Source organism: Pongo pygmaeus, chromosome 4 (assembly GCF_028885625.2).
Source record: "Pongo pygmaeus isolate AG05252 chromosome 4, NHGRI_mPonPyg2-v2.0_pri, whole genome shotgun sequence".
In the NCBI taxonomy this organism is placed as follows: domain Eukaryota; kingdom Metazoa; phylum Chordata; class Mammalia; order Primates; family Hominidae; genus Pongo; species Pongo pygmaeus.
Window position 1 is genome coordinate 71,510,820 of NC_072377.2, and position 27,511 is coordinate 71,538,330.

Below are 27,511 nucleotides of genomic sequence, written 5' to 3' on the forward strand. Positions count from 1 at the left end.
CAGTACTCTTGGCGTGTGTGTGAAAGTAAGAATGAAATTTGGAAGAGGTAAACCTTTTTACCTAATAGTAATATTAAAATGGTTAATTTATGACATGTACATTTGAGATTTTACAATTTAACATTCATAAATTGGCTTCTGGTTTGCTTTGGCTTTCTGTAGTCAATTTGCAGATTGCAAAGAAAGCTTTCTGAAATTAAAACAATAATTGATATGGGAAATTATTTTAAATGCATAAACAAGCATTTACCTTGTGTGTTCAATATTAATACTATTACAAATGAAAACAGTGTACACATTTTGGCAAATTGGGGTTAAGTGATATTTATAAGAAAAATATTTGTAATTTATACTTTCAAGTACACGCAAGGTAATTTACCTTGTTACTATGAGATCATTATTTTATATTCAATGTAATTGTTTGCTTTGCAACTGGAATTTAATTTTTTCTTTTATTGGCCCCAAAAAGGGGCAGGAGGAGTGTTGGGAAAAAAGGAAAGCAATTTTCCAAAGCCTCCATGAAGGAAATAGTTGTTGAAGATAAGAACAAAGGCCTTAAAGTATCCATTACATTTTAGGACCTAAACTGCTTTAAGAACTAATTATTACTAATATTTTTTAGTAACTTCTATTTACAGAGCCACTCACGTATAATAGACTGTGCTGAATTTTGACACTTCTGGTGTGTAATTAACTTTTATTCAGAGCACTGACTAGCATGTGTACAGGATTTTAGAATTGGGTTATTATAAGCTAAAATGTCTTAAAGTAGATTTTCTCTGGTGGATGATTGTAACTGAAACTGTTTTAAACATAAAGGTTTATGGAAAACAGTTTGATGGGCTTTCATATGTAATTTTTAAAACCTCTTTTAGTGGCCAGGCTGACATTAAAATAATATATAATAAGCAGTTTGCTGCACTTTCAAGGTTTTATGCTTATTTCAGAATGCCTGTTCTGGGATGTCAAAAACATTACAGGCTAATACAGTGAGTACCAGGCTCATATTTTTTAAGTCCCAGAATAGGACATTCTCAGTATTTTTCAGATAAATTTGGAAGTGTCTTTCCCATGCTTGGGGGTTAGAATGGATAGGGAAGATAAAAATGGATTAAAGTTAATTATTGGCCAAATGTATCTTTATCTGCTGATCTGTAAGGCTACAGTAAGCCCCAAATTGGTGAGGTGGGAAAGGAGCTGGTGAATGGTTTCATTCTACAAACTTTGTAGTGAAATTTCGTACTGAGAAACTGCATGGGAAAAAAGAAATCAGGTAAAAGGTTTATTAAACTGGAATATTAATTATATCAGAAAATTAATACCACCAATAACACTGGATCTTTTATTATGTTAGCTTATTACTGAATTGGAAGGAAGAATTTTATCAGTGTTGCTTGGTTGGAACCTGCTATATTCCCATAGAATCTTTCATATATCTGAGAAGCCCTACTGTATTTTGTTATAAATGTTCAAGATGATGGGCATGTAGATGTCCCTTTTATTGTTTATTTTACTTGATAGAGATGAATAAATGCACAATCAGATGTACCTTTTTAGTGTTTTTAATATTACAACTTGGACAGTTTTACTGTTTTTGAACAGAAAAATTTAAGCATACTTTTATTGCAATTTAGTTATAAGTAAATATTTTGAAACACTAACCTACAGTTGGTATTGGTGAAACATTCAGATATACGTTTTTCATTAGTTGTATTAAATACGGCAGAGATGAATTTATGGAACCTCGAGAATTTTCACAGTGAGCTGTTAAAATACTGATTATGCACTACAAGCAAAGAAATAGTGCATTATTGTACTAAAAAAGATAGCAGAGTGAGTGTGAAATACCCAAACGAAAGTATTCCAGTGGAGTAAGTTCTGTAAGAGGAGATGTGCTGTGGTGCTGTAAGCAAGCAGTGTTCTGTTGACCTCACTGAATGCATCCTTTCCTTGATGTTGAACAAACAGCATCATGACATAAGTGAGAAAAACCATAGAAAAAAATTTAAGAAGTTTTTTCAGTTTCTTTGAATTGCTGTTTTTTAGTGTAGACAGTAATGTGAGAAGATCCTAAGTTGTAAAAGTAGCATTTGATGTGTAACAGTTTCATGCATATTAAGCCTTAGCCTTTGTTAATAAAACATGCCATTTCAAAATAAAATATGCTTTCATTATACTTGTCCAAATATGACCTCTTTTTGTTGTTGCGTGCATTTCAGATTTCTTTTTATAAATGTTAACACGTAGAAAAAGATATGGTCAAACATAACAAGGGTGTCAGCCTAATCATCAGTCATAACTTTATGTCCACATTTTCTGGTAGATGGATTTTGACTATTAATTTGGTTTTGTATGTTTTCTCTATGTGATATTTGTGCATTATTAGATGACTAGACTGGCCAAGGCAGACCTGTTACACTTGCCTGAGTTAGGCATTGTTTGCCATGCCACTAAACCTGCCGTCAAGTGAAACCTTCATTGGGGAAATGAGATCGGAGTCTGAACCGCAGAAGATGGACGCCCTGTCTCTGTTTTTTATTGTTTTACTTTAATTTCATTTCTTTTTCTTTATTTTGTCCCTTTTTTTGTTTTTGTTTTTGTTTTTGTTTTGTTAAATCTCTTTCACTTTAACTTGTGAGCTGGTTTTCCCAGTTCTTTGTAAATGGTATTTCATTAAGGGTTCATAACGTGTTGCAAATTATATTGGGAGATGATTAGTAGAGCTCAACCTTAAGATAAAGCAAATTTTCATGTGGTAAATTAGGATACAGTGTTGTGAAGCTCATTGTGAGTCTTAATTTGTGTGTATGGACTGATAAGGTACATTTTATTCTTGAAACATTAAAACACTGATAAGTATCTCACAAACACTTTCTGATCTCAGCGCAACATTTTTCTAAATTTTTTTCCCCCAGTCTACATCTCTCATAAAAACTGATAGCTTCTAATTTTTGTCCTTCCCCCTGGAATTTTAGGCATAAAAAATCATCAAGGAAAATAAGTAAATATAACAATCTGGGAGTAAAGAAGAGCCTTTCATTTTTATGATGGTTATTTATTATAGAACTTATTTCCTTGACTTACGAAGACTTTTTGTTGCCTATGTGGGGAATGGATACTTGAGAAATTTACTTATTTGTATGTAGGTTTTTGTTAGCTTGAATTTTTTGTTGAATATTTTTCAGAGGTTACTAGCTTCTAAATGGATTCTGAGATTAGGACTATTACTTTAATACTGTGAGAGATGTTTTCCTCAGTTGACTTTGAGGAGTATAGTTTGGGAAAAATGCTAAATGCTTATTTGTTTTATACTTTTATAAGCTCTGTTATTTGGAGGGTAAATTTGGTAGAATTCTATCTTGGAAATTAAGCAATGGAGCTTTTTCTTAAAGTACTTTTACCATTACCTTTAGGTAATTAGAATTAGTATATAGAGTAATTAGAATGGTAATTAAAAGTTAATTTATTAAAAAATGTGCTTATAGTGGAGTTATATATTTATAGTAGTATACTATATTTATAGTAGTATACTCTTTTGAAAGGCAGTGAGAGAGTCTGACAACCTACTGATATTTTATTTAAGCTGAAAGTGAAAGACTTCATAATACTAAGTAGTCAACTTTTGGCCAGTGTTGAATACACTTTTTGTTTGTATAGTCTTTCTACAGTGTCTTCAATAGGTAGTTTTGCTTATTAAAGGACAAGTAATATTAAATTTGAAACATTACTAGATTAGAACTCTTAGTTTCCTTAGGTGCATACATTAAGGTAGTGAAGATGGAGTTTCTGCCTCAAAACCTCAATTTATCAAGAATGTTCAGTTTTTACAAACCTTTTAAGATAATACCAATTTATAACAGATAAAACAGGTGAAATCAATATAAATAGTATAGTGTATATGTGGGTATATATAAATACATGTGTTAATACCAATAACTAATACATATAAAGCAGATTATTGTTATTTGATGTTTTCAATAAGGCCTACCTGCCTTTTGTTGATGCGTGTTAAGAAATCTGTTCTCCAGAATTTTTACTGAAATAATAAAGATAACTTTGTTTTTGAAAGTAATAAAGTAATATAAACTTCGATGCTGCAAAGGTAGAAAATAGTAGGTTTTATTTGCTTCCTATAAATAAGGCATAGCCATTATTTAAATCAAGTTTTAAATTCCGACTTGAGTTCCATGCATGTTTAAAGATATATTCAGATAATATTGTTTAGGGATTTATCTCTGCACATGTGGTTGTTTTAAATATTTTTACAACTGAAACCAGGCATGGTGCTTGTGAAAATTTACTGCATATGCTATATTTCAGTTTAGCATGATTTTGTGCATTGTCTTTTAAAACACTTTTGGAGAATTAATAATAGAAATGCTTTACCAGCTACTACATGAGTGTTCTTCTAAATATATCCACATGTAGTCAACTATTTAAATTTTTTTTTTTTTTTGACTAAGGGGATAAGGAAAAATAACGTGAAAGTTGCAGTCCTTATCAGAAGTAATTGATTAGAATTCAGCAATGAATATGACAAATCGTACTTATTTCAGAGTAAGTTTTTCATTTTTTTAGGTTGTAGGAAGTTTTTTTCCTACTGAGTGTTATTAGATTATTTGAATGTTACTGTTGTTATTAGGCAATTAAAATGTTTTTAAGCAAGCTTTAAGGCATTAACCTCCCCCTTCAGATAAGTATACATAAATTGGTTCTAAAAGTTAATAAGAAGTTTTCTGAAACCAGGGAATTGTTTTTTCCTAAAACATTTTTGGTAGTTTCCCAAGGCATATTTTTTGGAACTGAATTCTTTTAGGCATCTCTGATGTTGGTGAGATGCCTTATTAACTGAATGGATGTAGGCTTCCTTTTACGTTCAAGTTGATTACATGGAGTAAGTTTTTGTTTTCTATTTGAAATTAAATGGAATCTGTTGGAGGGTTATCAAAATTGTTTGCATCACAAATAGGTAGTTTCAGTAACAGGATAGGGGCACTCATTAAGAAATTTCAATTCGCACATATTTGTTTTTTCTTTTTCTTTTTTTTGACTAATTTGGTTATTTGCCATTTCTGGGGATTAAACTTTAAAAAATGTTCTTCTTTTCTGTATCTGATGTTCTGTGTGCTATTAGTGATGCAGCCAACACGAACGGTTGTCATGTGTAACACAACTTTCGATCACCGCGAAAACACCGTCCTGGGAAAGCGTCCATGCTTGATATCGTTTGGTTCATGAACATTAAGTTTCCAGTACAGGTGACCCATAGCTCAAAGTGTTAAATAATTGTCTACATTATTCAGTTTTTAAAATAATATTCCATTAATGAGATTGTTGATATTTGAAGTTTTGCTCACTTTTATTTTTCCTAGTAGAGCAGGATAAAAGGAAAGACTTAAGTTCTTGTTTATTTCTTTATACAGATCTGATAGATAGATTCATTTTTTATTATTATTTTTTAACTGCAAGGGTAATTGTAAAATCATAGTGTAAAGTTTGTGTGGTGTTTCTGCTTTTTGTAATGTTTGGAACTTGCCTCTGCAGGTAAAATCCCAGAGGAATCCAAAGCCCTCTCTTTATTGGCTCCTGCTCCAACCATGACAAGTCTGATGCCTGGTGCAGGATTGCTTCCAATACCAACCCCAAATCCTTTGACTACTGTAAGTACTATAAGCCCTCTTATGAAAGAGGTGAACGTTCAACTGTGTGACCAGTTGAATAGAGAGCTTCAGATTATTTGCATTTAGATCTTCTTCTTTTTTTTTTTTTTTTTTAAATAGGACTCAAAATCACAGCTTGAACTTTTTTTTTCACTTTATCACTGACTTAATGCTGCGTTTTGGATTTACTCCTGAAGTAATAGGGGATTCATTTAAATTTGAGAACCCCAATAGATTATTCACTAGAAAATCAGTTATTAAAACTCAATATTTTAGATAGCATAGAGGATCTAGGTAACTGTATTTCTCAGTTAATGAGGATTAAATCCATTTAAAATACGTGAAATGATCCACAACTTTGGTAATGGGAAAAAATAGGTCTTTGTCTGATATTGAGAAAATGTAATAAGGTGAAAACATGGCAAAATATTTTTCCATTAACTATGCAGAATTAAATCATAATTTAGTAATGCTTCCTTTGTGATTTCCAAGTGGGATTAAAAAAGGATATTATGGCTGGGCACGGTGGCTCATGCCTGTAATCCCAGTACTTTGGGAGGCCGAGGCGGGTGGATCACGAGGTCAGGAGATCGAGACCATCCTGGCTAATACGGTGAAACCCCGTCTCTACTAAAAATACAAAAAATTCTCTGGGTGTGGTGGCAGGCACCCGTAGTCCCAGCTACTCGGGAGGCCGGGGCAGAATGGTGTGAGCCCGGGAGGCGGAGCTTGCAGTGAGCGGAGATTGCGCCACTGCACTGCACTGCAGCCTGGGCAACAGAGGGAGACTCCGTCTCAAAAAAAAAACAAAAGGATATTACTATTACTGGCTCTTGGTTTTTGCCTAAAAAACTCTGGCCATATTTATTTTAAAAGAAGTGCCATTTTTCTTCAAAAGACAACCTAAAAAAAATAACAAAGCTTGCCTTAATTGGAAGTTGAATCTAGCTTTGTGGTGTTAGATAGGGATTGAACTAAGAAATGAGCTGTGTGATTGTAATTTATCTAGATTGTAAGAGTGGTTTCTGAAATTTTGAAGTGCAAAATTTTAGATTTGTAGTTTTTACATAACATTGCTATGCTAAAGACCTGCATTCTGATTCTTGGGGGGAAATGTTTTTTAATTGAGCTTATGTGTTCAAGGAACAGAATGGTGGTCAGTATGGTTGAAGCATAGTGAGTGAGGGTCATGAGTGTTTGAGATTGGAGGGGATAGATAGGACACAGATTATGGTAGGGCTTTTTAGACCATGGAAAGAGGGGTTCGAATTTTATTCTTAAGGTAATTAGAAACCATTGATGGGTTCTAAGCAGGGATATGACATGATTTGACATGTTTTAAAAAGATCAGACTGGCTGCTGTGATAAGAAGTGACACTGATTTCATAAACTTCTGTTTTCACCATTAGCAAGTGCCATTACTTAACAGTTGTTAAATCTTAGTTCTGTATCATATTTGTATATATAGTCATTAATGATCAAAATGTTCTCTAATAGCATAAGTGGAAATGAAAAGAGTTGTCTTTTTTTCCTTGAAAGCTCTTTTCATTCTGAAAAATTTTTTCTGTTTTCAAATTCTGAGATCTTATATTTCTTTTAGTTTACATTCACATTAAAAATAATACATTCCTTAATGCTGCAAGTAAAAACTGAATTTAGTGATGCTATAGAAAGATCATTCAAAGTTTTTTTTAAGGTTTTTGTCCTTTTCCTACCATGGCATAAATAAGGGCTCAATATTTTAGATATATTTTCTTAGGTAAACTTTCAGCATGATAATAATACCTATTTCTTAGGGTTGATATGAGGATTAAGTTAAATTCGATGCTATGATAATTGTTGACTATTAGGAACTCATACAATCTGTGTTTTTCAATGACCAAGGTACAGTTGATTCTCATTCTTTGTGAATTCTGTATTTTTGAATTCACTTAGTAGGTAAAATTTTTTTGAAATCCCCACATCAACAGTTGGAGCACTTTTGTGGTCGTTTGTGGGCGTACACAGAGTGGTGAAAAATTGGGGTTTTTTTATATGCATGGAGGTCGAAGTCTTCTTGTTTTGGCACTCAGGCTGTAAACAAGCACGCAGTCTGTTTAGTGCTATGTTCTTTGAATTGTTGTGCTTTTTGTTGGTGATTTCACTGTTAAGATGGGCCCACAAGTGTAGTGCCAAACTGCTGTGTAGTGTTCTTAAGTACAGGGAGATTGTGAAGTGCCTCATGGAGAAAATATTAAATACATGTATTAGATAAGATTCATTAAGGCCTGAGTTGTAGCGCTGCTGGCTGTGAGTTCAGTGTTAATGAATTGGCAATATATAACAGCTAAGGTGTCTTTAAACAGAAGCACATATAAAATAAGGTTAAATATTTTATTAGTTAATGTGAATGTGACCAGAGGCTTGTAGGAACTTCACCCTGTATTTTCCCTAGGAGTAATGGTTCAATATTCAGTAATTCATAGTTCATGGAAACTATAGAACATAGCTATCTCAAGTAATGAGAAACAGCCTGTCTTTTAGGGTCAAGTTTAGAAGTGGCTAAAATATCCAGACAGTAAAATATATTTCGAATTACATTTAAAACTAATGTGACCTTACTTTAATAAGTCAGACATATATATAACTGAAAGTTCGGAGTCCCTAGTCTCCTTTCATTCTTGTTGAGTTAGTTCATTCAAGATTAGAGAATGGTAGCTTTGGATACTAATAGAAAATATGTGTTCTGTGTGTTTTTTTTCTTCTTTCGATAGCTTGGTGTTTCACTTAGCAGTTTGGGAGCTATACCAGCAGCAGCACTAGACCCCAACATTGCAACACTTGGAGAGATACCACAGCCACCACTTATGGGAAACGTGGATCCTTCCAAAATAGATGAAATTAGGAGAACGGTTTATGTTGGAAATCTGAATTCCCAGGTAACTAATTAAAGAAGAAACAAAGCAGCAGTAGCCCTTATTCTTTTTCTCTTCTTAAAAATCGTATCGGTGGATACAGTAATATTTACCTGATGTTTTAAATGGATATATTTTATCAAAGTGTCACTTTGTTTCCTTAGACAACGACAGCTGATCAACTACTTGAATTTTTTAAACAAGTTGGAGAAGTGAAGTTTGTGCGGATGGCAGGTGATGAGACTCAGCCAACTCGGTTTGCTTTTGTGGAATTTGCAGACCAAAATTCTGTACCAAGGGCCCTTGCTTTTAATGGAGTTATGTTTGGAGACAGGCCACTGAAGTAAGAAATCCTAAACAAAGAAATTTTAATGATTTTGAAAAAATTTAAAGTATTTTTGATGTAATTAAGGCTTTTTTTTTCTTTTTAATAGTAATTGGCAATTTGTGGAAAGGAAGACTTTGTGTTAAGTATAAATGAAATACATGAGATACTTACCATTTTAGTCTTTAATTTCTTTTATTTAGAGACATTTATTTTCTCATTTTCTGTTTTCTAGGGTCTAATTCAGTGTTAACATTATTTATATACCCTGCGTAACGGTTGTAGGTCTTTTTCTATAAACTTTAATAAGTCAGGTTGGTTTTACATTATGACACTAGACTGATTGAGCAACTTAACACGTGGGTTGAACTCTAGTACTTCCAGTAACAACTGTGGTAAATTCAAAATCTACAGAAGGAAATTATAAGTGCCCAGAAATGTTTTAAGCCAGAAATTTTGACTTTTGAGGTTTGCTTACATCCTTGTTTGTAAAACATTGATAATGGCCTTCGAGATACTCCAGACCAGAAATTCTATTTCATGCAGATTGTTGAGGCAAATATAGTTTTGCTTGAATTTCATAGATTGCTTTAGTTATACAATTTGATCAGGATTTTTCTGTTAAGGATAAGTTTTTAGTGGGTACTTGTCTTCTCAGTGTGGAAGGGGTAAAGCAAGACACATAATATCCATTCATGTGCATCAGAGAAGTCACTCTACCTAGTAGAGGAAGAGTTCTGTCAGATGCCTTGCACATTCAAAGCTATGTCTAACTCAGCCATGGTTCAGCATTGGTTAAAATGGTGTACATAATATGATGATATACAGGTAGCTTTCCCTTCTTCTAGAGTGTACAGGATGTCAGTAAGATCTTTTGATCTGAAAATAGAAATGATTCATTTTCATATTGGTATCAACATTTTAATTTATTTTAATTCTAAGCTGTGGAAAAGCACTTAATCTAGTCTGTTTGAATTAAGTTAGCTAGGGTTCAACTTTTCTGCCTGCTTTTGGTTGTATTAGCAAGGAATGGTAGAAAGTGGGGATGAGAGATTAATCATGGTTTTGAGGTTGCTTTTGGTTATTCTGTATATCATTCTTACGTGCTTCTGAGATGTCCTCACGTTTATAAATATGTGTATCATATAAATGTTTGTTTCATGTTTTATGAAATGTGGTGTGTATTTGTGATATGCTAATATTTTTAATTTAGAATAAATCACTCCAACAATGCAATAGTAAAACCCCCTGAGATGACACCTCAGGCTGCAGCTAAGGAGTTAGAAGAAGTAATGAAGCGAGTACGAGAAGCTCAGTCATTTATCTCAGCAGCTATTGAACCAGGTAAGTCCATAACGTTGTTACATAGGTCATAGTTTAAAGATCATAGAATCTTAGAACTGGAAGGAATTTTAGAAATCATCTTGTTCAGTCACTTCATTTTACAAACAAGAAGACTGAAACTCAAGAAATAGTAAGTAGCATACTCATGTCAAAGAACAACTTAGCCCATATTTTATCTTTTTCTGTGATACTGAATTGAGGCACTTTAGTCTGAACTAATCAGCTCTGTATTTTCATAGCAAAATCAGTGCTCAAAAGTGATTTGCTGAAAGCAAAAATGTTATTGCAAGGCTAAAAAGAGTAAATATATTTAAAATGTTCTGACTCAGCAGGTTTACTTTTCCTCAACATTTTAATTTTAGAAATAGAGAAGAGAGCCCGTGATTTAGAAAAAAATACAGATACTGTATTTTAGTAAGGTAAAGGAACATCTATTCAAACTTTTGTGTTGCTAATGAAAATAATTTAAAAACCCATTCTAAAAACATCTAGGTGGTTTACATTTGAGCAGATTTTCTAAATCAACACTTAGAATTTAAGCTTCAATTCTAGCAGAATAAGTGGAGAAAGGACTTAAAATCACTGTCACAGGAATTACAGACATGTTATAATCGTACGTTACGGCAGCAACAAAATATTACGAACAGCTGTTTATAATCATCTGGTTTATATGTACTGCTGCAGGGTGGCTGCACTCAACGAGTTTATGCAATGACTTTCTTGGATGTTTCTGAAGGAGGAGGATGTACAGAGAGTAGGCCCCTTGCACTATATGTGGTACATTCCACTTGTGCCTGATTATTAACTGGGATCTTTAATTGTTCTGAGCTTACACTGCAAAGTGATTTTTTCCTCCCAGAGTCTGGAAAGAGCAATGAAAGAAAAGGCGGTCGATCTCGTTCCCATACTCGCTCAAAATCCAGGTCTAGCTCAAAATCCCATTCTAGAAGGAAAAGATCACAATCAAAACACAGGTGAGAATTTCTGCTGTCATATTTACATTTTATTTTAGTTTTGTATTTAAAATATTAAGATTTTATGAGTTTTCGTCAAAATATCAGAAGTTAGAAATTTTAGTAGTGTACACCTGAAGTGTGGTTACCATTAAATATTGTTCTAATTGTAATACTGTAGTTGAGAATGAAATTTTGTTTAATGATACTTAATTTTTAAATATTTGAACATCTTTATTTTTAGAAGTTAGTTTTGTGTCTAAAGATACTCTATTCCAGATTTTTCTAAGAGTAAACTAGTCTTTATATAGAAGTGACAAAAGCTGTTTTCATTCTTCATATTGAGAAAAGGGAACATACTTAGTGACCATGCTGAAAATAATTGCTCAAGTTGCAGCTTTTTTGTTTTGTTGTCCCAGTCTATTCCAAGTTTGGGGAGCACCACCCCAGATCTTTCACACAATTCCCTATTTTCAGTACCACATATCCAAAGGAACACTTTGAGTCCTTGGTATTGCTGGTGATAAGAGCAGCCTCTGCCCAATTTTGGACCTGAAACACAGGAATAACTTGCAGTTTCAGCTTCAGTTGTAGTACTTTGCTTAAGCTCTGTTTATCTTATTTTTGATCGTAGCTTTGTCCTTTTGATTTTCTTAATCTGTCATTTCTTTGTCTTTGGTATAAAGGGGACCTTAAAATGCAAACTTGGCAATACCATCCTAATTGGAAGTACCCTAAAGATCATTACTAAAGTTGCAAATTTTGTCTTTTTTAAGGTACGGAGGGGGTGTTGTTGAAATGTGAAAGTATGTATAGTGGATCCTAATTGCATGTTATGTGTACATAGTACTCATACGTATGTCTTGAGAGAGCAGGGAGGGAAGAGTGTATCTGTGTATGTTGGGATTTTAAAGAAGGAGAAAGGATTTAGGGGAGGGAAAAGGAACCAGTTTGTTGTACGTTGTTTTACCAGCAGGCTCAGTTTACTTTGTTTTTGTGTGTGTGTGTGTTGATCAAGGAGATTCAAATAATGAGGAAAAATAGGATGTTCTTTCTTAGATTCTAGTAAACAAGTATACACCAGATATACTAGTGTATACTTGTCTATTCTTAGTTAGCAAAATCTCTTTTGGAATACGGTTTTACTGCCTTTATCCAAGGACTTACAGTAAGACACTTTCAGAACCAAGTGAAGGAGGTTGTTTCATATACAAGAATAAGGCAGTGCAGCAGAGGCCAGAATCAGGAAAGGATAGTGGAACAGAAGCTGCAGTGGTACTAGATAGACTGTGGATATTTCCATATGTTGACAGGATGTGGTGAGGGTAAAGGAGATCACGGAAATAATAGAACTGGGCTGAAGAGTAATATTACAACTTCTTTTCTGAGGAAGACTGATGATCTGAATCTCGTATTGTGTTGATTGTAAGAGAGCGCTAATGTCCAAGACTGGAACAAGCCAAAACTTGATGATGAATAAAATTGTTGTTTCTTTGATGATCTAAGTGAAGTTTTATGTGCTTTATGTAGATATGTCTATACAAATGTACACAAAATGTCTGCGTAGCATTAGAAATAATGTATATATATTCTTTTTTTTTTTTTTTCCCCCAAGATGCAGTTTCAGTCTGTTGCCCAGGCTGGAGTGCAGTAGCTTGATCTCTGCTCACTGCAACCTCCACCTCCCAGGCACAAGTGATCCTCCCACCTCAGCTTCTCGAGTAGCTGAGCCACAGACACGCACCACCACGCCTGGCTAATTTTGTATTTTTTGTAGAAACAGGGTTTTATCATACTGCCTAGGTTGGTGTTGAACTCCTGAGCTCAAGCGATCCTCCCGCCTTGGCCTCCAAAAGTGCTGGGATTACAGGCGTGGTATACATGTTCTTAACTGGCATGTATACATACATACATATTTTTGTCAGCATATTCTGTTTTTGTGCATGCATGTGGAAACATGTTGCCTTAAGTTCATGAACAAATACAAAAGAGAGAATGAGTTATCTTTAAATGAGAAAAAAAAAAAATTCCTTACCTAAAAACATTTAACTTAAAGATTCTGACCTGGAAGGATCCCACTATCCCCCAGAAATCAGGAAGGGGATGACAGGCCTTTGTTGACATTTCCTCCTCTGCTAGTGGGAGTTGATGTCCTTGAATCTCACCCTGACCTATTAGACTTAGCACGAGCGTGGGTTGCAGGAACCCTTAAAGGCCCACCTTCTACTTTTTTACCATTTTCAAATGCTTCTAGAGCCATGCTTCCTACCTCCCAACCCTCCCCCACAGTCTTTCCCTGTTCCTTCCCCTTCTTTTGGTTAGAGAGAGGAAGGGGTTTCTTGTCACTGTGACCTTGGCTGGGACTAGGGAGGTATGTTTCTGTTTTGTCCAAGTTTTGATGCCTGTTTTATTTATTGAGACATAGAAAAGATGGATAGTACTATAGTTGTTATAATTTTAAGTAACCTTTATAGATTAGCACAGGAACTATAAGACATTTTATAATATTTTAATGGAAAACAACTGATTTACAAATGAACTTTGATGCAGCATAATGGTAAGTTGCTGTTTTTTTACAGTTTAATTTAAAAATAAGATTTTGCATTATTCAGAATAATACAATTTCTCATTAAAAATGAGAGCTAATGATAAATCTTTAGTTAGATTAGATCTGCTCTTGACTACTATTTAGCATTCTTAATCAGAAAACTACTAGTGGGTAAGATTGACATGAAAATATTTAACGTCACAGTTAAAATGTAATAATTACTCTTAGTCACTGTCTTTTGACATCTCAGTTGCAGGGTAAGGTTGGAAGCCAAGTGATCAGTGCTTTTTATTATTAACTTATTTATGAGAGTTATACTTAATTTTTAAAAATAAGTTTTGCTTAAGGTCGGAAAGCATTGCTTTGAGGAAAACAAAAGAATTATATTTTTAGCAAGGACAACTTAAAACAGAAATTTTGTAGTAAGAATTTTTATTAAGTATATAGGAACAAAGGCACTTTAAAAGATTACCCTATGTGGACATCTGTAAATGGACTTATAATGTTCTCAGTTTTGCAGTTTTGCCTTAACATCTACTCCTTAACTTTCATGGCTCTTAAGTACTAGTGATAAAGATTTCAGCAAGCTATGAATTATCTTCTTGTATTAAAAACATGGTATATGATTTCTTATCTAGGGTCTTTGGAAAAAATTAAAAAATAATGTGGTATGTTGAACCAAGTGAGGCTAAAAAAATATATATGGAATGAAGACAATTGTATATTATTTTTAAAGCCAAATAGTTAGATGAGTAGTTTAAATGGAAATTAGCTATTGAAATTTTGATTTGTAATGTTGATTAGTATTTTAATCAGCATTTTGACTAACTGAAAAATGTGTTTAAAAACAAAAAAGATTTTGTTATTAATGAGGATTATTTGGAGGTTTTTCTGGTTTCAAGGCATACCACAAAGCATGGTCTTTTTCTTTTTTCTTTTATTTTTTAGAGATGGAATCTCGCTCTGTTGCCCAGGCTGGAGTGCAGTGGTGCGATCTCGGCTCATTGCAACCTCTGCCCCCTGGGTTCAATTGATTCTCCCACCTCAGCTTCCTGAGTAATTGGGACTACAGGTGCATGCCACCATACCCAGCTAATTTTTGTATTTTTAGTAGAGACAGGTTTCACTATGTTTGGCAAGGCTGATCTTGAAATCGTGACCTCAAGTGATCCACCTGCCTTGGCCTCCCAAAGTGCTGGGATTACAGGTGTGAGCCACTGTGCCCGGCCCAACTATATTTCTTTTGCTGATAATTGTTCTAAATTTATTAAAACATGACTATCAAGATGAGTTTTAGCTGTATAAAGGATACTTATAGAAGTTAATTCAGCTTCCTTGGAATACGTACATAAAGTTATAAAGTTTACATTTATGTTAACTTTTAATGATAATGACATTGAGAGTTAAGAGTTTTAAACATTTACTTTGTGCTAGAGAATACTATGCAGTTGTACATACATCATCAGTTGTAATCCTTATGACAGCCCTAAGAGATGCAGGTATGATTCCTACTCCACTTTATAGAGGAAGAAACTCAGGCTTGGAGAGGTTAAGCGACTAGCCAGAGTTCTCACAGGTAGTTTGTGGCAGAGCTGACTTTCAGAGCCAGATTGTCAGACTCCAAAGCTGTTGAGTCTAGTCACTTTGCTATTTAAGTTGTGTACATCTGTTTTGTTACAATTTATTAAGTAGTTAGGATACCTCGTTATGAAAAAGAATCACATTCTCAAAAAACTTTTTCAGTGAGAAAGGGGGCCTAGTCCAAATTGGAATAACAGTTACTCTTCCTGCAATTAAACGTTTCCTGCAGTTAAAAGTTTCTTTTCATACAGGTTGAGACTCACAAATTTGAAAATCTGAAATCCAAAAGGCTTCAAAATTTTTTGAACGCTTTCGTGATGCTCGAAGGAAATGCTCACTGGAGCATTTTGGATTTTTCAGTTGTGTGTTTGGGATGCTCAACCAGTTTTATACGTGTGTATATATAGAATGCAAATATTCCAAAATCTCCAAAAATGTGAAATTCAAAACACTTTTGGTTCCAAGCATTTCACATGAGGGATACTCAACTGGTAGCTATGATTATAGTTACAGCTATAAAATCGAGGCATTGCAAATCCAATATTTGATTATATCTAGTTTTAACTTATAAGTAATGATTTTTATTTTCCTGTCACAGTAGCGCTGTCATTAGGACTGTGCTTCCTTTTATGTATTCTTTTTGTTTGTTATGACAGCACACATTCACAGGAACTACTCAACCATGTAACCACTACTCCCTATCATGATGTGTTATGACCAGATTACATGCAAGTCAGCAGGGAAAAATCTTCTATACTGATTTGAGGCATAAAATGACTAGCAAAAGTCACATCTGAAAATATACGAAATAACTGTTAAATTCTTTGTTTCTGTCTCTGTTCTAGGCAATGAAATATCCAGTAAAGTTTCCAATAAATGTATTTCAGATTATGTAACTAAAGTATTATTTAAGAGAAAATTTTAAAATATTGTTAAATACTGTTAGGACAGATTTTAAATTTTCTTGTTTGACAGATCGTAAATTCTTAAAAGTTGAAATTCTAAGAATAAGTTTTGATATTCTAACAATTTGTTTTTCTTTAGGAGTAGATCCCATAATAGATCACGTTCAAGACAGAAAGACAGACGTAGATCTAAGAGCCCACATAAAAAACGCTCTAAATCAAGGGAGAGACGGAAGTCAAGGAGTCGTTCGCGTTCACGGTGAGTTTTAGAGAAATTAACAATAATTTTTTTTTTCCTCAGAGTTCTATTAGTGCTAAGGGATAATATTTTAATTGGCTTCATTTGTTAAAAATCTGTTGTGGTTTAGGTTTTTAATGAGAGAAATTAAACCTTTTTTATTGTTTTAGTAATCTAAGATTAATATTGATTGCCATTGATCTGAATCTGATGTCAGTGTGACTCATGAGGTTTCCAAACTACTCAGTTCAGCTTGTGTAATATGAATAGCTTTGTTTAGCAGCTTCTTGTACACCTGAGCTATATAAAAATGTATATGTAAATGTCCGTAGCTACTATAAATTGTCTTGTGTTGGTAATTGTTGAAGAGAGAGAGGTCTTTTTGGAGGAGGTAGAATTATTTTAGTTATGAATTTATTTGGTTTTGTTTTTAAAGGGACAAGAGAAAAGACACTCGAGAAAAGATCAAGGAAAAGGAAAGAGTGAAAGAGAAAGACAGGGAAAAGGAGAGAGAGAGGGAAAAGGAACGTGAAAAAGAAAAGGAACGGGGTAAAAACAAAGACCGGGACAAGGAACGGGAAAAGGACCGGGAAAAAGACAAGGAAAAGGACAGAGAGAGAGAACGGGAAAAAGAGCATGAAAAGGATCGAGACAAAGAGAAGGAAAAGGAACAGGACAAAGAAAAGGAACGAGAAAAAGACAGATCCAAAGAGATAGACGAAAAAAGAAAGAAGGATAAAAAATCCAGAACACCACCCAGGAGTTACAATGCATCGCGAAGATCTCGTAGTTCCAGCAGGTTTGATAATGCTTAAAATTTTTACAAACGGATTTGCTGATGACAATTGGAAACAAAAATTTTTACGGAGGGAGAAAAGGTTACTGTACGCAAGTGGAACCTGTAAAGTAATATAAGAACATTTTCTCCTAATTTCAGAGTAAACATTTCTCTAGCAGAGTTGGGAAAGAGATGATACTGGGCAACATTATTTGAAAAGTTTTAGCTATTCTTTGTAATCACTATTTTAATAGAATAATAATAATTGTTATTTTCTTAGACAGTGGGATGGCAGGGAAAGGTACTTTTTTTAAAAAGCACATTAAGAATTTGCCTCAGGCTATTTCCTGAACTTTTTTTGAATGGTGTGATTAATTTTAATATGTAAAATGATTGCTGAAGTTGCAGTGTTAGCCCTCTTTGTCACCTAAGTTAATTTTTATCTTTATTTTGTTAAGTGCATAACATTTAAATTTTGGTTGTGTTTTATTTTGTCAGTTTCAAGGGTTAGAGTTTTTCCTTAGGACTGTGATTTCAGTTTATTAATAGGTTTACCACCACCAGGTGGCAGCAAGTTGCCATAGTAACAGCTGTACAATGAGAACAACTTTGAGATTTGAGATTATCTAAACCCACATCCTTTACTTCAGATGATACCATGACTATAAATGGAAGTTCCTAACTTGTACTACACTATCTTAAAAATACTAAATATATATATTAGCAAATTTTTGAAGATTTTTTAAGATGATTTTTAATAGAAAATAATTTGAGATAAAGGAATATGTTTCCCATTTTTAAAACTTGTGCTTTAGTAGTTTATTTTTAATACCAGCCTTTGACTAGATAATAAAAGATAATCATAGACATTTATTGTGCACTTTACTATATGCCAGACATGATGTCAGCAGACGTTTTCATGTCTCACCTTATTTAATCCTCACAACAGGCCTGGGAGAAGATTATTATCATCACTGCTTTAAAGCATGAGGAAGCTGACGCTCTGTATGAGAAGTATAGTAGCCCTTTTCCTTTATTTTAGAGATTAAGTTTGAGAATTTTCTAGTACTTGTACTTACTTTTAAAAACTACCTCAGAAGCGTAAAGTTGAAAGCAGTGTATATGTTAAAACAAGGCTCAAAATAAACAGATCACTGCCGGATTTCAGCACATTGAACCACAAATTGAAGAATTAATGTAACCTCCTTTGCTGTGGGTATTGGTTTGAGCCCTGTAACCACACCTTTACTGCAAAGTGATTTTATTGATTCTGTGTCACACATGCCTTTGTGTTTCTGTGATTGTTTAGACATTACCTTTCACAGCACCAAATACTATTTTAATTCCTTTTTAATAACGAATTTACTTTTTTTGATGACATGGGAATGTTTAACTTTTTCTCGGGCCATTTTAAGTTGTTTGGTGTAGAGGAAAGTTCAAGTGTTTACATTCATTCCTAAATATATATGTATATATTTTTTGAGACAGACTCTTGCTCGTCGCCCAGGCTGGAGTGCAGTGTCATGATCTCGACTCACTGCAACCTCCGCCTCCCTGGTTCACGTGATTCTTGTACCTCAGCCTCCCGAGTAGCTGGGATTACAGGTGTGCACCACCATGCCTGGCTAATTTTTGTATTTTTAGTCGAGATGGAGTTTCACCATGTTGGCCAGGTTGATCTTGAACTCCTGGCCTCAAGTGATCTGCCCTCCTTGGCCTCCCAAAGTGCTGGGATTACAGGCGTGAGTCACTGCACCTGGCTTAAATATATTCTTCAATAACAACTGGGGCCTTGAGAATAAAAGATGACTGACATTAGTTCATAAAGGCCAGCAGTTTGGAATGTTTCATGCTTTCAGAAGAGGTTGGTAAAGAGTTACAATTTCTTTGAATTTTTTTTTATTTTTTTATTTATTTTATTTTTTTAGACAGAGTGTCACTTTGTCACCCAGGCTAGAATGCAGTGGCGTAATACCTGCTCATTGCAACCTCTGCCTCCTGGGTTCAAGTGATTCTCCTGCCTTAGCTTCCTGAGTAGCTGGAATTACAGGCGTGTGCCACCACACTCAACTAATTTTTGTATTTTTAATAGAGATGGGGTTTCACCATGTTGGCCAGGCTGGTCTCAAACTCCTGACCTCAGGTGATCCACCCGCCTCAGCCTCCCAAAGTGCTGGAATTACAGACGTGAGCCACTGCCCCCAGCCAAGAGTTACAATTTCTTGTCTTTTAGCATTTTTCTGCTTTTCAGATGTTCTGATTTGTTTACTAAATGGAAAATATTTTAACTGTTCAAAAAATAGTTAATATTTTTATTTCTAACATTGTCTCCTAATTTATACTTTTAAAGAAAATGATATTAAAGAATTTTTTAATGCTTAAATTTACTGTCATTAAAGTTGATACCAAGAAAGGGAAGGAAAAAACAATATTTATTGAGCACCTACTCTGTGTCACACTCTATGCTTTGTACATTACAGATTTTATCCTAAATCCTCAACAACCTCGTAAGACTTGAATTATTAATTGTCTTTATTTTTCAGTTGAAAAAACAGGTTAAGTAATATGATCCTGGTTGTGTAGCTGGGTAAGGTGTATAACTCAAATTTAAGTCTAAGTCTCACCAACTTTAATTGTTAATACAATTTCTTTCTCAAGTAATTGTCTAGATTGCTATCTATGGAGACTTTCCTCTCATTATCATCAGCTAGTAGGTATTAGACATCCACTTGTACATAGTGCTTTCTGAACAAGTAAGTAAAAGAATTACACTGATCAAGGCAGAGCGATTTTGTGTAATCTTAAAGTCTGGAATATGCTGACATTCACATGCTTTGAAGAAAGTATTTTTGGTTCTTAGGCTGAGCTGTTACGAGAATGTAATTGATGTAATCAAATAATGTATCTAATTTCCACATTAGAAGTGTAATTTTGGAGTGTCTTGGGAATAAAAATGGGTAATGGAGGAGAGAGTCTTAGGTAGAGGTAGAATTGAGTTGTGTTCTCAGAGTTCTTGAGCTTTGTATTTTAATACATATTATATATACTGTGAGCATTTTTTATTTTAGAAATGAAAAACTTAAAATATTTTATTAGTCTCTTAGAATCAGTTTCCTGAGATGGTAAGGATAACATGAATTCCAGAGGATTTGGTTTTTTAGCTGTGTGGTCACTGATTATCAGAACTTGTGAGATAGATCATTGGGTATGTCCTCATACCATATCCCTTAAATTATAGACGTAGTGAAGTTCATTGTTTCTGAGTTGAAGTAGTTTAGAATATGTATCATTTGCTAATCTGATAAGCAAAATGGTTTTTAATAATAAAAATGTAATCTATTTTATAATTATTCCTGTCATATTTACATCTCAGATTGTAACTATTTTGCTTAAATCTAAGCAACTTGTACACTAAATTTTAAATTAATAGAACAACATTAATGATAGGAGGTTGGAGGGAAAAGCAATTTCTCTTTAAAATGATAGTAATGTAAATGCTTTTTAAAGTAGACGTTGTTAATAATTGGGTATAGAAAGTTCACATTTTACAAGCCAGTTTATGTTTCAGTTCTTGAAAAGGGCCTGTTACTTTGTTATAATCCACAGTGGGGCAGCAAGGAGCTAGATACGTGACAAAGGATTTGATAAGCAAAACATGTTTTAGCTGCTGAGAAAACATACTTGAGAGAAGCAGAAACACCATTAATATTTTTTCTACTGAAGAAATTGTTCAAATAAACGAGGTGAAAAGGAGGAGGTCTTCTACCCTTCCTAATGTGAAGTCTTAGATGATGTTTTCATCAGTCTGTAAAATTTATGGTTCATAATTTGTCCCACTCTAAAGTTAGGTAATTGAACATGCTCATAAAGGACATAAGTTTAAACTGGCCTCTAAAGAATACTGTTCATATGAGAATATCAAGGACCCTTTTGCTTTTGTATATTTGAATTGCCGTTTATTTCAATTGCTGTTTTTAAAAATGATGTGTTTTTGGTTTTCAGGGAAAGGCGTAGGAGGAGGAGCAGGAGTTCTTCCAGATCGCCAAGAACATCAAAAACCATAAAAAGGAAATCTTCTAGATCTCCGTCCCCCAGGAGGTAGGTTGGAAGCTTGTGCTAAAACTAAACAGGAGAAAGCAATAAATATTTTTCAAAACTTTAAATTTATGTATTATATGCGTATGTATTATATGCATCATTCAGAAATGAAAGATAAAAGTTATGTATCAGGAAGTCTTAATTTCCACTCTTGCCCATCTACACTGTCCCCATAAGTAATGACTTCATGAGGTTTTTTTGTATATGCTTCCAGTTTCATATACAGATAACAAGATGAGAATGTATCATTTTTTTCTAATACAAAAAGCAACACAAAATACACACTGTTGTGCACTTGGTTTTGTCATTTAACTACCAGGAAGTCTTTTTGTCACTTAACTTACCAGGTCAGAGAGAGCTGCTTCAATTCCTTTTTATAATTGCATAGGCTTCCACTGTATGGCCGTACCTTGGTTATTTAACTAGGCTACAGTAGAAGGGGTTTTTTGAATTTTCTTACCATAAATTATGTAATGCTATAATAAATAGCTTTGGACTTAAGTTGTTTTTAGTGTGCATGTGTGTAGGAAAAATCTCAAGAAATGGCATTGTTAAGTTAGATAATAAGCATGTTTGTAATTTTTGAGAGATGTTTCCTAATTATCCTCTATAATAGTTGGCAGCAGTTTGCACTCTTAATTATGAGAGAAGTGACCACTTCATAGATTTGAAAGCCATTTGTATTTCTTTTTCTGCGAATTGTCTGTATACTCTGCCCATTTTCCTGTTGGCCTTTTTGTTTTCTTTTCTATTTCCAAGAACTCTTTTACATTAGGGAGCTTATTGTTTAGTGATGTGATTATAAATATCATTCTCAGTTTGCTGTTTCTTTTAAAAAATTGTGAGACTTGATTTTACAAAGGTTTTTCATTTTTAAAATAACTTTCTCTTTTTCTTTTATGACTTCTTAGGTGAATCAAAAACTGATAAAAGGCTTTTCCTGTTCCAAGATTATGATAGAACTTTCCCATTGTTTCTTCTTGTACTTTTGTGGTTTTATATTTTGCATTTAAATCTCTGGTTAGAGTCTTATTCTTGTGTACAATATGGCATATGGGTTCAGTTTATTTTACAAATGCTTCTCTGTTGTTGCAGTACCATTTGTTAAAAACTCAATTTTTCTAACATTAATTTGATATGTTGCCTTTGTCATGTGATGTGTTTTTCTATGTGTGTTTGGGTCTATTTCTGGGTCTTCTGTGCCCTTGGATTGGTTTGACTGGCCGTTCATGTGCCAGTGTCCCACCCTTTTAATTATTGAGATTATACAGTATTTTTAAGTATTTGGCAAGGCCTGTTCTCTATACCCCTCATTGCTTTTTTGAGTATAGTTAGCTTTCCTTTCAGTGGTTATTTTTCCACTTGAACATGAGTCAGTTGTCTGCATTCCAGAAATAAAACCTATTGATGATTTGTATTACAGTTGCATTCGATTTATAAATTAACTTAGGGAAAATTGATAAACAGGTTTATTAATAAATAAAGATTCATGATGACAAGTCGTCTATCCAGGAATGTGGTGTATCTGATGAGATCGGGCACGTTCAGGGTGATATGGCTATAGACAAGGAATGTGGTATATCTTATTAGGCCATTGTTAGTGTTTTCAGGAATATTTCAGCGTTTGTTTCATACAGGCTTTATGCATTTCTTAATTCCTAGAAATTTTTGTTGTTGTTGCTGTTGGAAATGAGGTATTTTCTTTCATTATGTTTAATTGGAGGTTAGGTTTGTACATAGGAAAGTTATTGATTTCTGTATATTTATTTTTTTAATCCCACTGCCTTACTAATTGGTTATGGTTTTTCAGGTGATTTTCTGTGATTTTCCGGCAGAGGGGTGTTTTGTTTATTTGCTTATAGGTTTTTGGCTTTTGTGAGAATAACGGAAGGCTTAGGATACTATATAGATGCAGGCCATGTTTGTATTTTTGAAACAAATACTTTACCCAGGAAAGTAAAAAGTTTTCTCTTATGAACTGAAATTACACAAAAAGATACATTCAGAAAATGTCACTCCTGTCTCCATTCCTTCTGCCTTGTTCCCGTTCACCCTGTGTAATTGACCAATCATTTGATTGTCTTTCCTTTGTTTCTCTTTGCAAAATGAGGCAGATACATATTCATTTGGTTTTATTTTCTCCTTATTGCAGTACATAAACAAATATTGAATATTCGAAAACTATTAAATAGGCTATGCCAAATAGTGTTTTATGACAACATATGATGGCCTCTGCCAAAATGACTTGTGTTTCCTTAAGAAACTAACTGGGGTAAGGGTGGGGTAGGTCAGGTTGTAGGACTCATTTATGTTACTTTGCAAACCAGCTTACTGTTAATGCTTATTAACAATGCATTATTTTAGATATCCAGTGTTAGAAAAGGATATTTTGTCAAGAATATAATAGATCTTACAGTTTCTTAGGATTTAACTGACATATCAATATTCTTATAGCAGAAATAAGAAGGATAAAAAGAGAGAAAAAGAAAGGGACCACATCAGTGAAAGAAGAGAGAGAGAACGTTCAACGTCTATGAGAAAGAGTTCTAATGATAGAGATGGGAAGGAGAAGTTGGAGAAGAACAGTACTTCACTTAAAGTAAGCAGCAGTCATTCGGTGTCTGGCACTTGAAATGGTTCTTTATTGCATACAAATGGTTTTAGACTGAAAGCTCTTTGGGGAACAGTGTCTTGTACATTGTTGGCATTTTAAAATATTTAATTGGTAATTTAAAAAAACTAAATGTTGAAGAGATAAGAGCCAATTAAAACTAAAAAAACTAAGTTAAATCCTAACATGGCATGCAATAAGAAAAATTTAAGAAATCAACAGTAACAAATGTATTTGATTTTATATAGATAGGATTTCTGCCTGATGCCATTTTCCTCAATTTATGTTTCAGCAAATTTGAAAAGACTGTGTAGTTAACATTAGGTTTGTTGGGTTAGAATACCTAATGGAAAACCACATTCCACCAAGTGAGCTTTTTTGTCACTTGGATAAATACTTCAAGTAGTTGTGAATTAAGTTACTTACACTGGTAAAGTATATTTGTATTTGGAAATTATGAATTTTGGAACGTCTGTCTTACAGTTTTATGTACTGTAATACTGATAGACGATTATCATCATCATCAATAACATTGATAACATTTATTAAGCATTTACAATGTGCCGGGCACTGTTTGTTCTCATTTAACTCTTTTAAATTGAGGGTAGAGATTGGAGTGTTCTTGAACAGCCTTTTCCAAGAGGCATAGTGACTTCGTTTTCCACATTTCCTTATTTTTGCTGCATTGGTTTCCAGATTAAAAATCTATCCTGGCATCCTTGGAAATTATTTCACTCTTTCAATAGATGTGTCTCCGTTTTTCAAGTCTGTCAGCAACATTTATTGAGCACTTGCTTAAAATTTCTGTTCACCAATTCTAATTTAATTTCCATGGATTGTCCATCTTTTATGAGAATACAAAGGGGAAATTGATAGTGTTTGCATATTTGTTTTGTGTGAAAACGTAATGGGAGAAAATAATACCCAGTTTTTTAAATTTGCAAAAGATAAAGTTTCACATTTTTGTCGTAATAGGAGGCAGTTCTTGAGGAAAATATTAAATGCATACCTTAATTACTCATTGTAGGAGAAAGAGCACAATAAAGAACCAGATTCAAGTGTGAGCAAAGAAGTAGATGACAAGGATGCACCAAGGACTGAGGAAAACAAAGTACAGCACAATGGGAATTGTCAGCTGAATGAAGAAAACCTCTCTACCAAAACAGAAGCAGTATAGGACCGACAAGTGTACCTCTGCACTCAATGCTGGAATCAAATCCAAAGCTTTTAATTCTCTCAACAAGATGTAAACAGGAAGGAAATCTAGTTGAGCATGAAGATAGGATCTAACAGCTATTCCAGTTGTTAGATGACTTTGTGGCCATCTTGTTATTGAGTAAGAAAATAAAGCATGGACATCATGAAAATAACAGATGTTACCCAAACTCATCTTCTAAAATCTGTGCATTTCCATGGTGGCTGACACACTTGTCATGTGGTCTGTTAGTGTTTGCCAAGAACCATTGCAAATAAATTGAACATCAAAGATCCAAGTTTGTACTATCCCTAAAGACTGGAGATAAGCGTTGGAGGCTCTTTTAAAAAATGCTAGTTACTGAATTTTGTATTGTTTTACTTTTTTTTTAATTTCAATATATACAGTTTGATGATGTGCTTGAAATTGGTGCAAATATATACACACCCTTGTAAGTGCAAAGTATGTAAGAAGTTTTAACATTTACTTCACAGGACTTATGGTGATTGTGTTAAATTCTCACTATTGTGTTTTCTTTTGCTCACTGTTTAGGACAACTTTTCTTTAAAATAGTTTTGCAGATTAAAATTGCTTAAATAAGTGGATTAAAAAACTGACAATGCATGCTACTGTTCTCTTTGAAAAGGAAGAGCAACTGTGTTGAATACTAATAATGATGAATTAGTATTCATTGTTTAGAATCATTGGGTCTACCCACAAAGTGAGCATTTCTTTTTAAATTTTCTTGACATTTCCAAGCTTATTACGAATAATATTGCAGTGTGTCTTGTCAGCTGTAGGTGGCAAAGGTGCCCTTATAAAAAAGGAAACTGGCTTTTCAAAATGGGCTATGGGAGCACAAGCTGAAGCTTTAGTGCCTTCTACAATGTGGTATACTGTTTTCTAGAATTTTATATGTGCTAGTCATTCTCAATTCATATGGAATCTAGATGGATATTTCATTCATACCCATAGAGAAGTGTGTAAGTGGTATGTCAGAAGAGCTTCTTACTGATTTCATCTAAAATGAGAAGGAAGTCCTGTTTTCAAGAATGACATTAGAGTCATGCAGCTTTGGGACCATCAGTTTTATACTGTGATAATTGAAAATGAAACATGTTCTTATTTTCCTTAAATCGAAGAAAACCCTTTAGTTGTCTACATTGGATGGCCTTATTACCTCTCAATCATCTTTTCATAAATGATGTGCAGAAATTGTACTTAAGGACTTAGGAATATATGGGAGGTTATTGATTTTATGTTTAAGGATACGTTTACTTGAGTTTAAGATACAGGTCATCCATCATTCTTAGGCTCACTTTTTACAGAAAGTATGCAAATAGTAAAGTGACAACACTGCTAATGTTTTTCCCCAGTACTATAACTTGTGGTTTCTGAACTCATTATTGTTGTATTTCCAAAAAAGTAATACCTTTTAATTAGTGTATTAAAAAATTAAGTATAATTATTTTAATGCAATCTAATACAATCAGATTACTGAGTTGCCTTACCTCATGGGAAGAGTTACTTTTTTAGATCTAAAAAGCTGAATAGTATGTTAGTTACTTGGTTTCAACTTGAGTTTTCTTTTAATGTTAATAAGATTGAAACTTTAGTATTTAGTGGGGAATGGAAAGAGTTGCCCTTGTTGCAAGTAATGAAGCCTGATTTGATTATGAAGCTGCTTAATCACTCTTCATGTGTTCAGAATTACTGTTTTTTTGTTTGTTTTTCCTTTTTGTCACTGTGTACATTAAAATTTCGGAAGATGCTTTACTATGTAAAGTATAGATGGTCATTTTAATCATTCAGCCACATACGGTTGGCTGGTAAACAGCTTATTCTGATACAAGAATGCTTGGGTGCATATGGAAAGATTGTGAAAGAGTGTGTCTTGCATCAACAGCTGTCTTATTTATGATATATAAGTAGAAATAGAGCAAATGTTGGAATCTGTTATTTTTAGTACCATTTCTTTAATAAAGCTAAGTATTTTAGAGGAAAATATTTGTTTATGCATTTCAAAAAGCATTTTAGTTTTATCCTGCTCGTTTTAGTTGGCATAGAGATTGTTGGGATGTTGAGAGTGCGTGTTTGTGTGGTGTCAATAAAACAAGTCATTTAAGGTATGAGTGTTTTCTTGTACTCTGGACCTATTACATGTTTTTTTATGTTGGTAATTAACATTTAATTTGGCGCTTGCTGCTAATTATTTTCTTTGCTGATATTTATTCAGCTTTAAAATAGTCGTACTATAATCTTGAAACACTGATTTGTAAAAACTAAGAATGAGTAGGAATACAAGAGATCTGGAGGAACAAATCAGATTGTTATTAGGGTTTGACATTTTTTTACATGGACTTACGGAAGCAAGGCATTCT

At 33.7% G+C, this 27,511-nt stretch overlaps 1 protein-coding gene across 4 annotated transcripts in view; it reads left to right on the forward strand.

Annotated features, from left to right (window-relative positions):
* SREK1 (splicing regulatory glutamic acid and lysine rich protein 1) overlaps nucleotides 1-27,135 on the forward strand; it is a 39,312-nt gene extending 12,177 nt beyond the window's left edge. The window contains exons 1-11 of one of the 4 annotated variants that reach the window (XM_054487543.2): nucleotides 406-5,258; nucleotides 5,545-5,660; nucleotides 8,414-8,578; nucleotides 8,719-8,897; nucleotides 10,093-10,223; nucleotides 11,083-11,197; nucleotides 16,350-16,469; nucleotides 16,885-17,247; nucleotides 21,229-21,324; nucleotides 23,779-23,923; nucleotides 24,963-27,135. In XM_054487543.2, coding sequence (XP_054343518.1) covers nucleotides 5,598-5,660; nucleotides 8,414-8,578; nucleotides 8,719-8,897; nucleotides 10,093-10,223; nucleotides 11,083-11,197; nucleotides 16,350-16,469; nucleotides 16,885-17,247; nucleotides 21,229-21,324; nucleotides 23,779-23,923; nucleotides 24,963-25,112 — 1,527 coding nt within the window. In that variant the 5' untranslated portion in view covers nucleotides 406-5,258; nucleotides 5,545-5,597 and the 3' untranslated portion in view covers nucleotides 25,113-27,135. Of the gene's footprint in view, nucleotides 1-405; nucleotides 5,259-5,544; nucleotides 5,661-8,413; nucleotides 8,579-8,718; nucleotides 8,898-10,092; nucleotides 10,224-11,082; nucleotides 11,198-16,349; nucleotides 16,470-16,884; nucleotides 17,248-21,228; nucleotides 21,325-23,778; nucleotides 23,924-24,962 lie in introns of those variants that run through there. The other 3 variants (XM_054487541.2, XM_054487542.2, XM_054487544.2) reach the window with 3 other exon arrangements.
* The last annotated feature ends 376 nt before the right edge of the window (nucleotides 27,136-27,511 follow it).